Source organism: Colletes gigas, unplaced genomic scaffold (assembly GCF_013123115.1).
Source record: "Colletes gigas isolate AHSC1104 unplaced genomic scaffold, ASM1312311v1 Colletes_gigas_Sc00011, whole genome shotgun sequence".
NCBI classification, from domain to species: Eukaryota; Metazoa; Arthropoda; class Insecta; order Hymenoptera; family Colletidae; genus Colletes; species Colletes gigas.
This window is the reverse complement of record NW_025106640.1, coordinates 8,635,927-8,648,195: the sequence shown is the minus strand read 5'-3', so window position 1 is coordinate 8,648,195 and position 12,269 is coordinate 8,635,927. Positions and strand designations below refer to the sequence as shown.

The window sequence follows — 12,269 nt, the reverse complement described above, 5'->3', positions numbered from 1 at the left end:
TTTTATTTCGTTGAACTTTGATGGAAGTGGGCGCGTGCGGCCTCAATAATCGTTTTACAACGTAGAAGGATACACTTAGGTGCGCATCGTTATCGGTCGATGCGCGAATCGAAGCAACGTGCTGCTTAGCCCGATGCCGTTCATACATACATACATGCATACATTCTTTCGTAACGTTCGCGAGCGCTATAATCTTGGACTTGCTGCACAATATAACTACCGGGACAAACCAGAGAACGTTCGTATTCTGATCACAATTAATTGCGATGGTCATCTGTTGCTTAAAGATAAGTACTATCGGGCCGATGATTCAAACCGAGGGAAAACGGTACCCAACAGAAAACGTAAATGTAATTTTTTGTGGCACGGGCCGAGAACGAGGGTTCTCCACATGCCAGCAGGCGACAACAAGGAATGTTGACCCGAGATCTAGGTTCACGTCACGTAGCTTTAGTTTCAGAAGCTTCTTCCTCTTTGTCCTCCACGTACCTTCGTAATTTAAATAATAAAGACTGATCGCTTTATTCATTCTTATCCATTCGCTTGACTTCTCGAGGCATCCAAGTAACATATCGGTGCGTTCCAGAAAATATTGCGAAATTTTAAACTCTTCCGCGGTGCAGTTTTTTTAACGAGAAGCAGGAGACCATAAATCATCGTACACCGATTTAGTTTTCGTAGTAACCGTGATTCAACGAATAAAAATTTTGTAATCCAGGATATTTTCTGGGACGCCCATCGTTCGATACTAAATTTTTGCAAACGTATTTCAAATTCGGCCTATTTTATCATAGAAAATAATGTCAGATGACTTTTCACATATAATAATTTGCACTCGTTACAAATTAGTCGCGCTCATTAGTCGTGAGATTAAGCATCGATCCCCATAGATTATCGATCCGTTACTCGGTTTACTGAACATTTTTTTCTTTTCAAGTCGTCTGGCGGACCCGATATTTCGTCTCGATTCAGTATCGTGAACGAACCGAGGGGAATAGAAGGAAATCGAGGATAAGCAATCTAGATCGATCGCGGAGGATCGGTGGGTTAGAGGATACTGCTGCGACAGCGTCGGCGGTTGCGCATTAATTTGTACGTTGCAGTTGTCGGGCGATAATCTCCCGACCGCGTGGGTGGATGGTTTCAGTCTTCCTTCCTCTTTCTGAGCTTGCCCTCCGTTTGAATTGTTTTCGACACGATATCCACGCAAGCCCCTAACGGCGCGCCGTTCGTCGGCTCTCCCTCGGGAGTATTGACTATCTTGCCGAGAGTCATAATGTAACTACAGGCGATCTTCAGCACGGACAGTTTCGAGAGCTTTTGATTGTGCGAGTAGGCGGGAATGGCGCGTCTCAGAGTGTCGAACGCGGCGCTTATCGTGTGCACCCTCGTCCTTTCTCTGGCGTTCGCCTCTATTCTCCTTTCGCGAGTCATGTTCTTGTAGTTCCTTTGTTGGCCGGCCGCAGGATGTTGCCTCGGGTGGCCGGTTTGCGGGCTCGGCGTCGCGGTTGTCGTCATCATCATCGTCTGGGAGGAACCGCAACCGTTCGTGCCGGAACGACGGTTCTCTTGACGATTGAGCAACACCGACGACGACGACGAGGACGTCGAGGACGACGAGGAGGAGGACGACGAAGCGGACGACACGTTCGCGTGGCCCACGGAGTACGAGCACCTCCTCTCGTAACTTCCGTTTACGGCAGGATGCGACGGCACTCTGGTGGCTATTTCGCCCCTTAAAACGAGCGCCAGCGGTTCCTCTTGCAGTCTCGGGTGCGTCGAGGACGATACCACGGGCATCGACGTCGACGTCACCGACAATGTTGTCGCGTTCGTGGACGACGACGCCACGCTGACCACCGTCGTCGCGTCCAAGTTCTGACGAGAGGATTCTCGCCTCTCGATTCGCGGTAGACGATTTTGCGTTGACTGGCGTAGCCTCGACGGCAGCTCTTCCGCCTCCGTTTCCCCTTGGGCGGCATTTTCCAGGGTCTGGCGGCTACGATCGTCCTCGTGGCCGCTGTCCTCGTAGACTCGATTCGAAACGGCGGTCGTTGCCGAGGGCAGCGTGCTCGACGGCAACGAGGAGGCCGTTTGGCAGGTTGGCTTCGTCCCCGTGGTCTGTTCCGCGCGAATCAGAGGCGAGATTTTCGAATCCACGCTCTTCCTCGAGCTGCTCCACGGTCGAAACGGGCTCGGCGATCGCGTCGTTCTCGATTCCTCTTCTTCCGCCACCACGGCCTCCTCGAACCTTCTCTTCTTCAATGGCGCGGTGCTAGGCTCTTGGATCTTCCTCGGTTCGGCGAGTTTTCTCTTGTTTCTCAACGATATCGGCGTCACTTGCACCTCCACGCTGTCCTCCGAGGCGCTCGGCGAGTGTAGCCCCGACATATCGTCCTCGTCTCCGCCGCTGCAGAACCCGGCATCCCTTTCGGACCCCGCCATGACACCCGCTGAAACCGAAACAACATTTGCCTGTTAGATCACGAAATTAGCGCGTTCATGTTACGTTGCGTTTAGATTCTACATTAATATCGTATAGTATAGATATATTTTCGAGCTTGGTAACTAGATTGCCGCCACTGTATCGCCTTATACAGCCCACCTTCCTCCTAGCAGGAGCACTGTACGCGACGGTGATGCTATCTTTGATGCGATTCCGTGGACGAGATCATTTCGTCTCGTCTCGTCTCGTATCGCCTCGTATCGCCAAGGAGACAGGATGTTTTCAGGTTCGGTGCGTCATCCAACTGGTACCATCTGGCGCACAGGTCTGGCCCGAGATTATAATACGCGTAACCCTCTTCTCTTTCCGTGTCCCTCGTTTCATCTCCCTCCCGCCATTTTATCCGCGTTATCGGTTTCGCTCTATTCGACGAATGGCCCACGATGTATGTTCGTCTATTTGTTGCTCGCCGCGCAATCTCTATCGTTCGTTCGCGCCGTACAGCAACGTTGTATTTTTGTCGTCGTTGACCAAAAGAAGATGAAAAATTTGAAAAACAAATCGATACCACGATCCTTCTGTATCTGACATAAATTCTATCGAAGATACCAGACCGGAAACGATTGAGGGGTGTTTGGCTAACCCCTCGTATCGTATAATACGAGGGAAAGTTGATTATCGTCGTGCAAGGGTTAAAGTATCGGTCACCAGTGACCACCGTGACAGTGAACGCGTTCTATTAATCGAATAGTCGCGGCTCTAATTCGTAATTGATCGTTGAAGTATTGGATTTTCACAGAGCGCGACGCACTCGGCGCGTCCCAGTTCCTCGATCGGAATCGAAGAGAGAGGAGGAACGTTTTATCCGTTGACCCGTAGTGGTCGCGTCGCGTCGCGTCGCGTCGCGTGCGTCGTCTTGTAAGTGTAAGTAGCGGCGGGCTATCTCGATTCGTCCCCGTCCATTTAAACGCTAGGAGAAGCGAGGCGCGGAGGGGAACGAAGACCACATGGCGCTGGCGCCAACCGCTGCTCCGCGTCGTTGTTCTCGTTTTGTTGCCTTTTGCGGAGTCGTACGGACGCGGGGACGCCGCGCGTCTACGATTCTACGGGTCGGGATCCGTTCTCCTCCCTACCGGCTGCATCGACGCCAACGTGCCTCTCGACCTCGACGTGCTGCGATATCTCGTCGACGATTCGATCCTCGACTGTTTGTCGTGGTAGTCGTAGTTGTCTCGTCTCGTCGGGGAACACGAGGTAACCACGAAACCTCTCTAATTGTAAGCCAGAATCAACCCTTTGCGGTCTTATCTCGACTCCGTTCCGACATGGAATTCTCCGACTCCTGTTACATTTATTTGTAATTAACGAGAAAACCCCCATTGATCCGAATAGAACCACAACGTTTAGAATTCAAATAGGAATACAAAAAGACGATATAACAGGTGTAAACAATTGTTATGTCAAGCAAGCGTAGTTTCAGTACTTTTCCGACACGTTTCATTGCTAGCATAGGTGCACACAGCTTTCCAAGTACCGTATGTGTACAGCCTGTCGCACGACGCTGCCATTTTGGATGTCAATATGGCGGCTGACGTACGATTATCGGTCCAATCGGAAAGACCCATTCGGTAGGATAAATCGTTGCATCCATGGTCTTCGATATTTATCGAGGATCGTGTGCCAATGGAAAGTTTCGCGTTGGACGTTGGATTTTTCGCGTGTTTTGTTGGAAATCGATCGAATCGCGTGCAAAATCGATTTACCTTTAGAACGGTTCGATACAGAGGCCTGCGTCGGTAGATAACGACCCGCGCACCTGGCGACAACGTGGTCCGCTCGTCTAAAGGACGCTTATCGCTGCTTCGATAAGAATTCTCTGCTTTCGATATTGAGCATGTGCTCGAGAGCGAATCGGTGGGAAACGAGGCGGGTGCGTGTGTACCTGTGCAAGCTCACACGCGTTCGAAATGTTTGCAACGAAACGAACCCATTTAGAGAGAGGGGAGCGCAAAATTCGAGATAACGAGAAAATCTCGGTCAAATTCTGAGCGTGAAAACGATGCACCCGTCGAGCACGTAAACAGGCAAAAAGAGAAGATCGATAGTGGTGTAAGTTCACCGTAATTTTGCCCCGAATTGATTACAAATAAAATTGATCGAGAAAGCAAATAGTTAAGAAACAAGAGGCAAAGTAACTTCAAATTTAAAAATGCTGAAAAATGTGTTATTCCGCGCGAAGAACGTTAACGGGGCACCGAAGAAACGTTTATGTTTCCGGAATGTTTGAATCTAAATATAGAACTTGTTTAAGCGACAAATCCATAAATATATACATACACGAAGATAAGTGAAGAGAATTTAACTCTATTTTTGCCTTTGTACCGAGCATTTGCGTAGCTGCCTGGAGGTTAAAGATATGGTTTTTAAATTCACTTCGAAAGGTTACAAGAAAAATAAAATTCACTGTACGATGGAAAACCCAATATTTTGGAAACGTTCAACATTCTCGTGAGTTTGATATGCGATTCCCGCGAGTTCGCCAAGTCGAAGGAAGTGTAAATTAGGGAGAGAGAAAGACTGAAGCTTGAAGAATCAGAAAAATGTCGGGAAAGCGTAATCGATAGCTTGGGACTGACTCGTTGGTTGAGCGCGAAATGTCGGTTACGTCGTGGGAGAAAACCGGTCTATTTCCACGGGATCCGGCTGACGCGGATGGAAAGGACACGTGTCTCTGGATTACGCTCGCGAATATCTCGCTGCCACCTTTGTCGTCCTGTTCGGCAATTGTTCAAACAAACCGAAATAACCGTGAACATCTGTGTAAACTCGCGCGAAGGCGCGTATCCACCACACGCGGCTGGATATCTCCGAGCGTTTCGTCGGAAACGAACCAACAGATACCCGTGACAGACGCCATACGTTCTTTCGTTTCGACGAGCGCTCGTTTCTCGTCCAACCTGATCTTCGCGTGACGCGCAATACATTTATTTTATTTATAAACCGAACGAACCCTGCTCTACACCGGGTTTCCAAACTCTTCACGAGGCTTTTCCATAACCCTTTCGATACCAATACGCAACGATATCTAAACCAAACGTCGTTAGGTAATCGCGAAAATTGTTTCACGCGTATCCCCAATATTGAGTCATCGACTTCTGGGACAACTGGCAGACTAACGAGCGAAAGTTTGACCCGCGATAAGTTCGAGAAAGCGTCTGCGAAAGATTTGCCCCTGTTTGTCGCGGCTGTCGAAAGAATCGGCCGACGAGGTTCGTTCGCGAACAAATATTTATTCGAGACGATTATCCGAATAAGAAAATTCACTGTACTTGGACAAAAGTGCTTCGAATCGCGAAAGGAGCCGGCCAGGGACGATCGAGAGTCGAAGGTATCGATCGTTCGATGAAACAGTCACAGATTTAGACTGCTCGATCGTTCGCGCCAGTATTCCTTCGTAATTCGCGGTCGCAGACGACTCCGTCGGTCCGCGGAAGCTGTCAACGCCGCTCCCTTCCTTCGTCGGGCGTCCTTACGCTCCAGAAATAGTCGAATGTAGCGTTTGTGGATTCAACTGTCTCGAAATAAGAAGGAGAAGGAACCGCGGCCAACTTTCGCGGTGATTATAAATAAACGACGTGGACTGGCACGGGAACGAGAAGAAGGCGAAGAAGCAACGCGTAGACGCATGCAGCGAATACCAATCTCTCTCCCCCCTCCTCTTTCTATCTCGTCGAATCAAAAGAATCGACGGGCCACGATGTCGATCTCGATCTTTGGGACGAATGCAAATTTTTAAAATCAAAGCGGGGAAAAGTCGAAGTTGCTGGTCCGTTCGAACGCGTCGGAATGCGAGTCGATCGGCCGATTCTCCGTTCGATTCCCTTGTTCCGCTGCTCGCGGAAGAGGAAAACGAGCAGCCGAGCGTCATATCTCTTTGACCCCGAGGAGGAAGAGTCGGCCCCGATGAAAAGCGAGGCGGAGGAGAACGGATAAGAGGAGTAGGAGGAGTCGCCGCTAGCCAGATGGTCCACGCACGAGTTTAAATCGATATCGTTGGTTGCGGCAGCGGCGCGACTTCGAGCTTTTCTCGGCCCGTCGATTCCTTCGACGTCTTCCCGCCCGTTGTGCTTGCGCCGAAATGCCCCCGACCGTTCTCGTCGAATTTAGAAACGAACATCTGTTCCCACGCGGTACACCGAAGCTCGCGCAAATGAAACGATTTTACCCCGGTTAACTGAAACGGTACCGTCCTCGCCATCGTTCGAGGTTTCTTCGATTCTTGGGGACGGACATTTTCGAGCACGAAGTCTTAGAAATTAGTATCGATTAATAATTTTATTTTATTTGTACGCCATTTCCAATGAATTTCTAATCAACATCGATACTTGCGGTGTAAAAATTCTCCCTGCTCGTATGTGGGTCAGTGAACGCGTCAAAAGCATTCGTTAGTTCTGTTATTTTACTACTTTAGTTTGCGTTATCAGAAGCAAAACTCGAATTGAGTTGTAATGCATGTTATGTATGTCGCCGTTGCGGCGCCAGTGGAGTGCAAAGGGTTAAAACGATGACGCACGCGTATCGGTCCCGACAGCTACTAATGCAAATTAAAAACTTTTGTATTTCTCATTCTATCTTCGCAAGAACATTATCAATGGCTCGATTCTATAATACGTTCGTCGATATAGCATTCGGACGAAAGCACGAGTTCGATTAACTGAAACGCATCCGTCTCGATTTGGTTGCAGTTACGCGGGCGATACCGTGCTCCGCAAGGTTACCGTTTCGCGGTACGCCAATCGGACGAGCGTTCTATCTTCTCTAACCAACGTCGCTCGCGGCGCGAATCGCACAAATATTTGCCTCGCGAACGTAAACGCGAGACGCGACATGCGCGCGTTCCAAGAATATCGATAGCGTAGCTGTGACCGCGAGCGAGATATCGACTGGTCGCGATACGCGAACCGATCTTCCGCATGCTTCGCGTCTTCTGAATGAACCGAGAGTGCGCGCGTACCGATAATCGAACGACGCCGCACCGGGAGATGCGAATCGTTCGCGACGATAAGGAAACTTCTCTTCGCTAGTCGCGACCTTGTCTTTCGACCTTTGTCGACGATCCGTTTCCACGATCGAACTACGTACTGCGTCGTCGACGTAAAAAAGAAACTGTGTCGATACGGTGCACGCAAATTCGTCAGTTTCACTCGGTGCGTTTAAGAATGATAATTTTAAAATTAGTGATCGAAAATTTTTAATTTCGACAAAGGTCGAGGACCAGATTTCTGGGTATGGAAAAGTGGCGTGGCAGTCAACCTGTTAAGGAAAGGAAGGTGGTTGAGAGAAGGTTGGCTGCGAAAGACTACAGGTCCAACGGAAGAGGTCCGGTTCAGGTAGCAGGTGCGACTTTGCGCACAGGTGGGTGGAAGGTTCGGCGCTTACCGCAGCACCCTTCGTCCCTTCCCCCTCGATCCTCCCTAACCAATTCCCCTTTGCAGCGTTCCTACCTGTGCGTACCTGTGCCACGCACAATAGGGTATCGATTACGTTCGAGAAACGGTGACGGTAAAATCTGGTTTAACTGGTAATCGCATTCTTGGAACTATCTTAATTCCGGAGTTCCGAGGACCGATTCCAAGGGTTTCCCCGCGACAAACAAACGCACCCGACGCGCCCTTAATGTTATTCCCTTCGTTTATCGATCCGTTCGATCGATCGTTCCGATAGGCGATTTCACTTTCCCGCGAAATAATTGAATCCAGAGAGCGGAGGAGGTATTTGCTATCGGTCGAAACTCGATACACCTGTTCTGATTTTTTGGGGGGGTGGAATACATCAAATATGTTTGATCGTTCCTTTACGTATCTATCGTCTATCATATATATTTCTAACTATAAATAGTCAAACTGATAATGAATTATATAAACCATAAGCGTGGAGTGTCCAACAGGTGTGCACGCAAACTTCTCTAACTTACTGCGTAGTTAAATACAAAACAAAAACTACTTTGTTCAAAAGTTTGCAACATTTTACTTACAACGGGGAATCAATCTCCGATAACGATAGTCGATTTCAAGAGCTACAGAAATAGCACTGTATAGAGAAAAAATTACACGTAAGCGTAGCCTTACGCGGGGAAAATTTCTCAACGAAAGAATCTGTGAGAATATCAAACTATTTGATCAGACATTCCATTCAGCGCGGTAAACGCATCTGTATGTGTTATTAATCTAACCGAGGTTAGGTTAATGACAGCGTATAGCTGTACCTCCGCTTTGCACCTAGCGTACGTTTACAGCGTATGTAACCATGTTTAGAATTTCTTATTTTCATTCAATTCTGCAGTGTTAATGTTTCGACAGAAAGTCGTGAAACTTGGTAATTTTTCTAGGACTTTTAATTTGGTAGGTTTTACATCGATATCGAGAAAATTCGACACCAACGTCACCAGTTCATTTTTTGTTTGAGTACGACAACGTTGGTCCCGCGAATCAAGGTAACAGCGTTACCGTCAACGATCGAACGTTGCGGAAATCGAATCGCTTAGTCATTGTTTCCATATTATTCGGGTTACCCAAAGGCCAAAGGTGTCGAGTCAAGTCGCAAAGCAAGATTTGAAACATAGCGATTCGAACGAAACAACTAGAACAATTTTAAATATTTTTACCACGAAAGAAATTATCCAATATGCCTACTCCTAGTATCGCTCGTAAGCGTTAAAATTGATCGTTCGCGAGTCCACTGACGAATTATAGAATTTGAAGAAACGTTTTACAGCGTTTCGTCCGCGCCTTAAACGTCGGAGGGGTCCTTTACCTTACAAGGTAACGAAGAAGAAAAATGGATATGTTCGGGATAGCAAGGTCGAGCAGCGTCGATATCGGCGATAGGAAAGATCGGGGAGAAAAAAAAAGTTCTGGATAAACGTGGAACGCGGTGGTCCGTCGATTAGACGTCGAGTTTGGAGTTTGGTCAAGGGGTCGTTTGTTCCGTACGAGTTGGTTCGCCTGCTGGCTCGTCTGTGCGGCAACCCACGCTGGCGCCGCCGCGCCCTGTCTCCCTCTCGCATCCTCCTTCTCGATCAGCCGTCACTTCTCTCCTCCCTCGACTTACCATTCCTTACCGTCTGCGGTCTCTCTCAGCCTCTCGGACGTAGGTATATCTGCTGACGCACACACATGCAATTTCTCTCTTTCTTTCTCTCTCTGTCTGTCTAGGTGACTCTCCGCGTCCGTCTGTTTCTCGCAGCCGCGCGACTCCGTTCCTCCGTGGCTGCTGAACCAGTCGATCTCTCGCTCGGGGACGGCTGGCGCCGTTCATAACAATAATTATCGTTCTTCGCAACTCCCACCAGACAGACTATCAATCGACCGAACGGCGATTCTATCGCGCTAACGCTTATGGTCCTCGATCTGGCAACTCCTAGCGACCAACGACAAATCCCACCGATTCTTGATCGCTCGCCAAACGGAGCAGCTTTTCGTTTTTCGCAATTTTCGTACGGAAATTCGGTTACCGCGAACGATCGATGGTTGGATCGCGAGATCGACGGGGCTTCGTCCGATTCCACCGATGCACCGGCGCTGGGAATACTTTCGTTCGAGCAACAGACGCGATCGAACGATCGCAGCAATCGATCGAAATTGTAATTCATATTTAACGCGCTGCCCGGATGGAAAGAAATCCCCTCGATCTCGTTACCGCGCGATATCATGGATCTTTGTTTGAATATTCACCTTTCATGAAAGCAGACAGCTCGGAGGTGGATTCCACCACATGATGGGTCATTTTCGTCGGTGATTGCGAGGGCGCGATCGCGCACCACGAGACGCGGATTTCGAACACAGTCTTCTATTCTAGATCACTGCACACGCACTAGTTTCATAGGGTGAATTCCAGGTACACGTGCGGGCCGGACAGGTTTTTTCGGATCGTTGCGTTGGTCTCTGTACCTTTCCCCCGTGCGGGTTGAGTTTCGATCCTTGCGACAGGTAATCCAATGTAATCAGAGTCACTGAAAAAACTTGATGGCGAGCGACGAAAAAAGGTTGGCCCGAGTCCAAGGACTGGAGGGAATCGAGGATCGCGGAAGTGCAGCCGGTCCTCGTTCGATCGCGGTCGACGATGTACTGACTCGCCTCGTGCGTTCGAGCCTCTTTCATCGGATACGCGTGCGAGGGAGTCCCGACTGGCCTGCGACTTTGCTGCCTCTAACGTTACCACTACCAACGTGACCACTACCAACGCGCCTCCGTGTCGACCTAACCGCGCACGTACACCACTACCAACCCGATGCTAGTCGTTTCTTTTACCAACCACGGGACCACTACCCACGAACGGATCTATGTAGTAGCGTTATTCTACTACGCGTTACATTCTACGATAAGGCGCGGGCAGCGAAACATCGTCTCTGTGCACACACGGAAACTCGATCGGCTAGCGCGACACGGAGGAGCCTCGAGCGTGTTGTCCGGTCCATGATTCAACGGGACGGAGGTTCGTTAGAAAGGATCCCACGAGAGCGGTGTCGTCGTTGATGATGGCGCACCGTGATGGTGGTGGTGAGGTGCGTCGGTGTTGGTGTTGGCGTTGACGGTGGTGACGGTGGCAGGCCAAGGGGGCGGGAACGGGGGAGAGGTGTGCGGCGCGCATTGTTGGCGGCAAGAGGCAGCGGGGGCCGCCAGAACGGCGCCAGCCGGCCGAGAGTTTGACTCGGCTTCTCCGAGCCGTTCATCTTTCTTCCTCTCTTTTATCTTGGCGTTACCCGATGCTCTTTCCTCCTGCTTTCTCGCTCTTTTCCCCCCTCGCCGGTCCCGGCGCGGCGCGAGTGTCTTAAACGTTCTCGATTCGATTTCGAGTCAGCAGCCACCCGCGGCGGATCGTAACGCGCGGGACTGTGCCGTCGGGTCGCGTCGCCTCGCGTCTCCTCACGAACGACTACGCGCGTGCAAGAAGCGCCAGTTTACGGGACACGCATCGACCACCGTGTCGAGAATCTCTCTTTGGTCAACGAGGACGTTTACCCGTACCACTCCTCGAAAACGCCAACCAAACTTCAATTTTCCTCTTGAGGATCCATGAAATCTTCATCGGAGATTCTCATCGCTCAGAAACTCAAACAATTTTTAAACTTTAGGGACACGTAGATCAGATGGATTCCACGACTCGAAACGAAACGATAATCAAAAGTAAAGGAATTGCGTAGGAGGAATTTGAAACAGAGTTTTCGTTTGTCCATTGCTCGTTGCCGTAAACATTTAGAAACAATTGGCCAATAAAACTGAAACGTTCGCAGCTCCAAGTGCCGCAGCAATTAATTTCTAAAGAATCACGGACATTTACAGCTTTTAAGGCGGTACAACCCCTTGAACCGTCCTGTCCCACTCGGGCCCCTTCGTTTTCAGTGTGCCTTCCCCCGCGTTGGTCATCCTGCGAGCCCATGGCCTGGCAGGATGGTTTTTACGGCCGCCGCGTCACGTGTACTTGGCCACGGGACGACAAAGGGTCTGCTTTCTACCCCCGCTGGACTATTTACGACCCGAAAAATCCTTCGAACGGTCTTGGTTTCTCGATTGTGGTGCGGGCCGCGGCTGCGCTCCGTCGTCGTATGGTCGACATCTGCTGGAGCCCAGCCATGGTAATCCCCAGTTACAACCGGTCGGATCAACGGCGACGCGCTTCGCCCTAATCCGATCGGTTAATCGCACCTTTGTAACTTTGCGTTCGCGTCCGCTCGCGGTGGGCCAGATTTAAAAATCAATCGTTCGAATGAATGTTTTAAAAAACATAATTCACCTAAATTATAGGAGCTTAATCTCTAATCTGT

General features: G+C 49.7%; 1 protein-coding gene across 1 annotated transcript; it reads right to left on the bottom strand.

Annotated features, from left to right (window-relative positions):
- Positions 1 to 10,607, bottom strand: LOC122398553 (uncharacterized protein DDB_G0271670-like). The gene is made up of 2 exons (XM_043398541.1): positions 10,180 to 10,607; positions 1 to 2,453 (listed from the first exon to the last, which is right to left on the bottom strand). Exons 1-2 carry the CDS (start codon positions 10,229 to 10,231, stop codon positions 1,144 to 1,146), a joined length of 1,362 nt encoding a protein of 453 aa, XP_043254476.1. The 5' UTR covers positions 10,232 to 10,607; the 3' UTR covers positions 1 to 1,143.
- Positions 10,608 to 12,269: the final 1,662 nt, after the last annotated feature.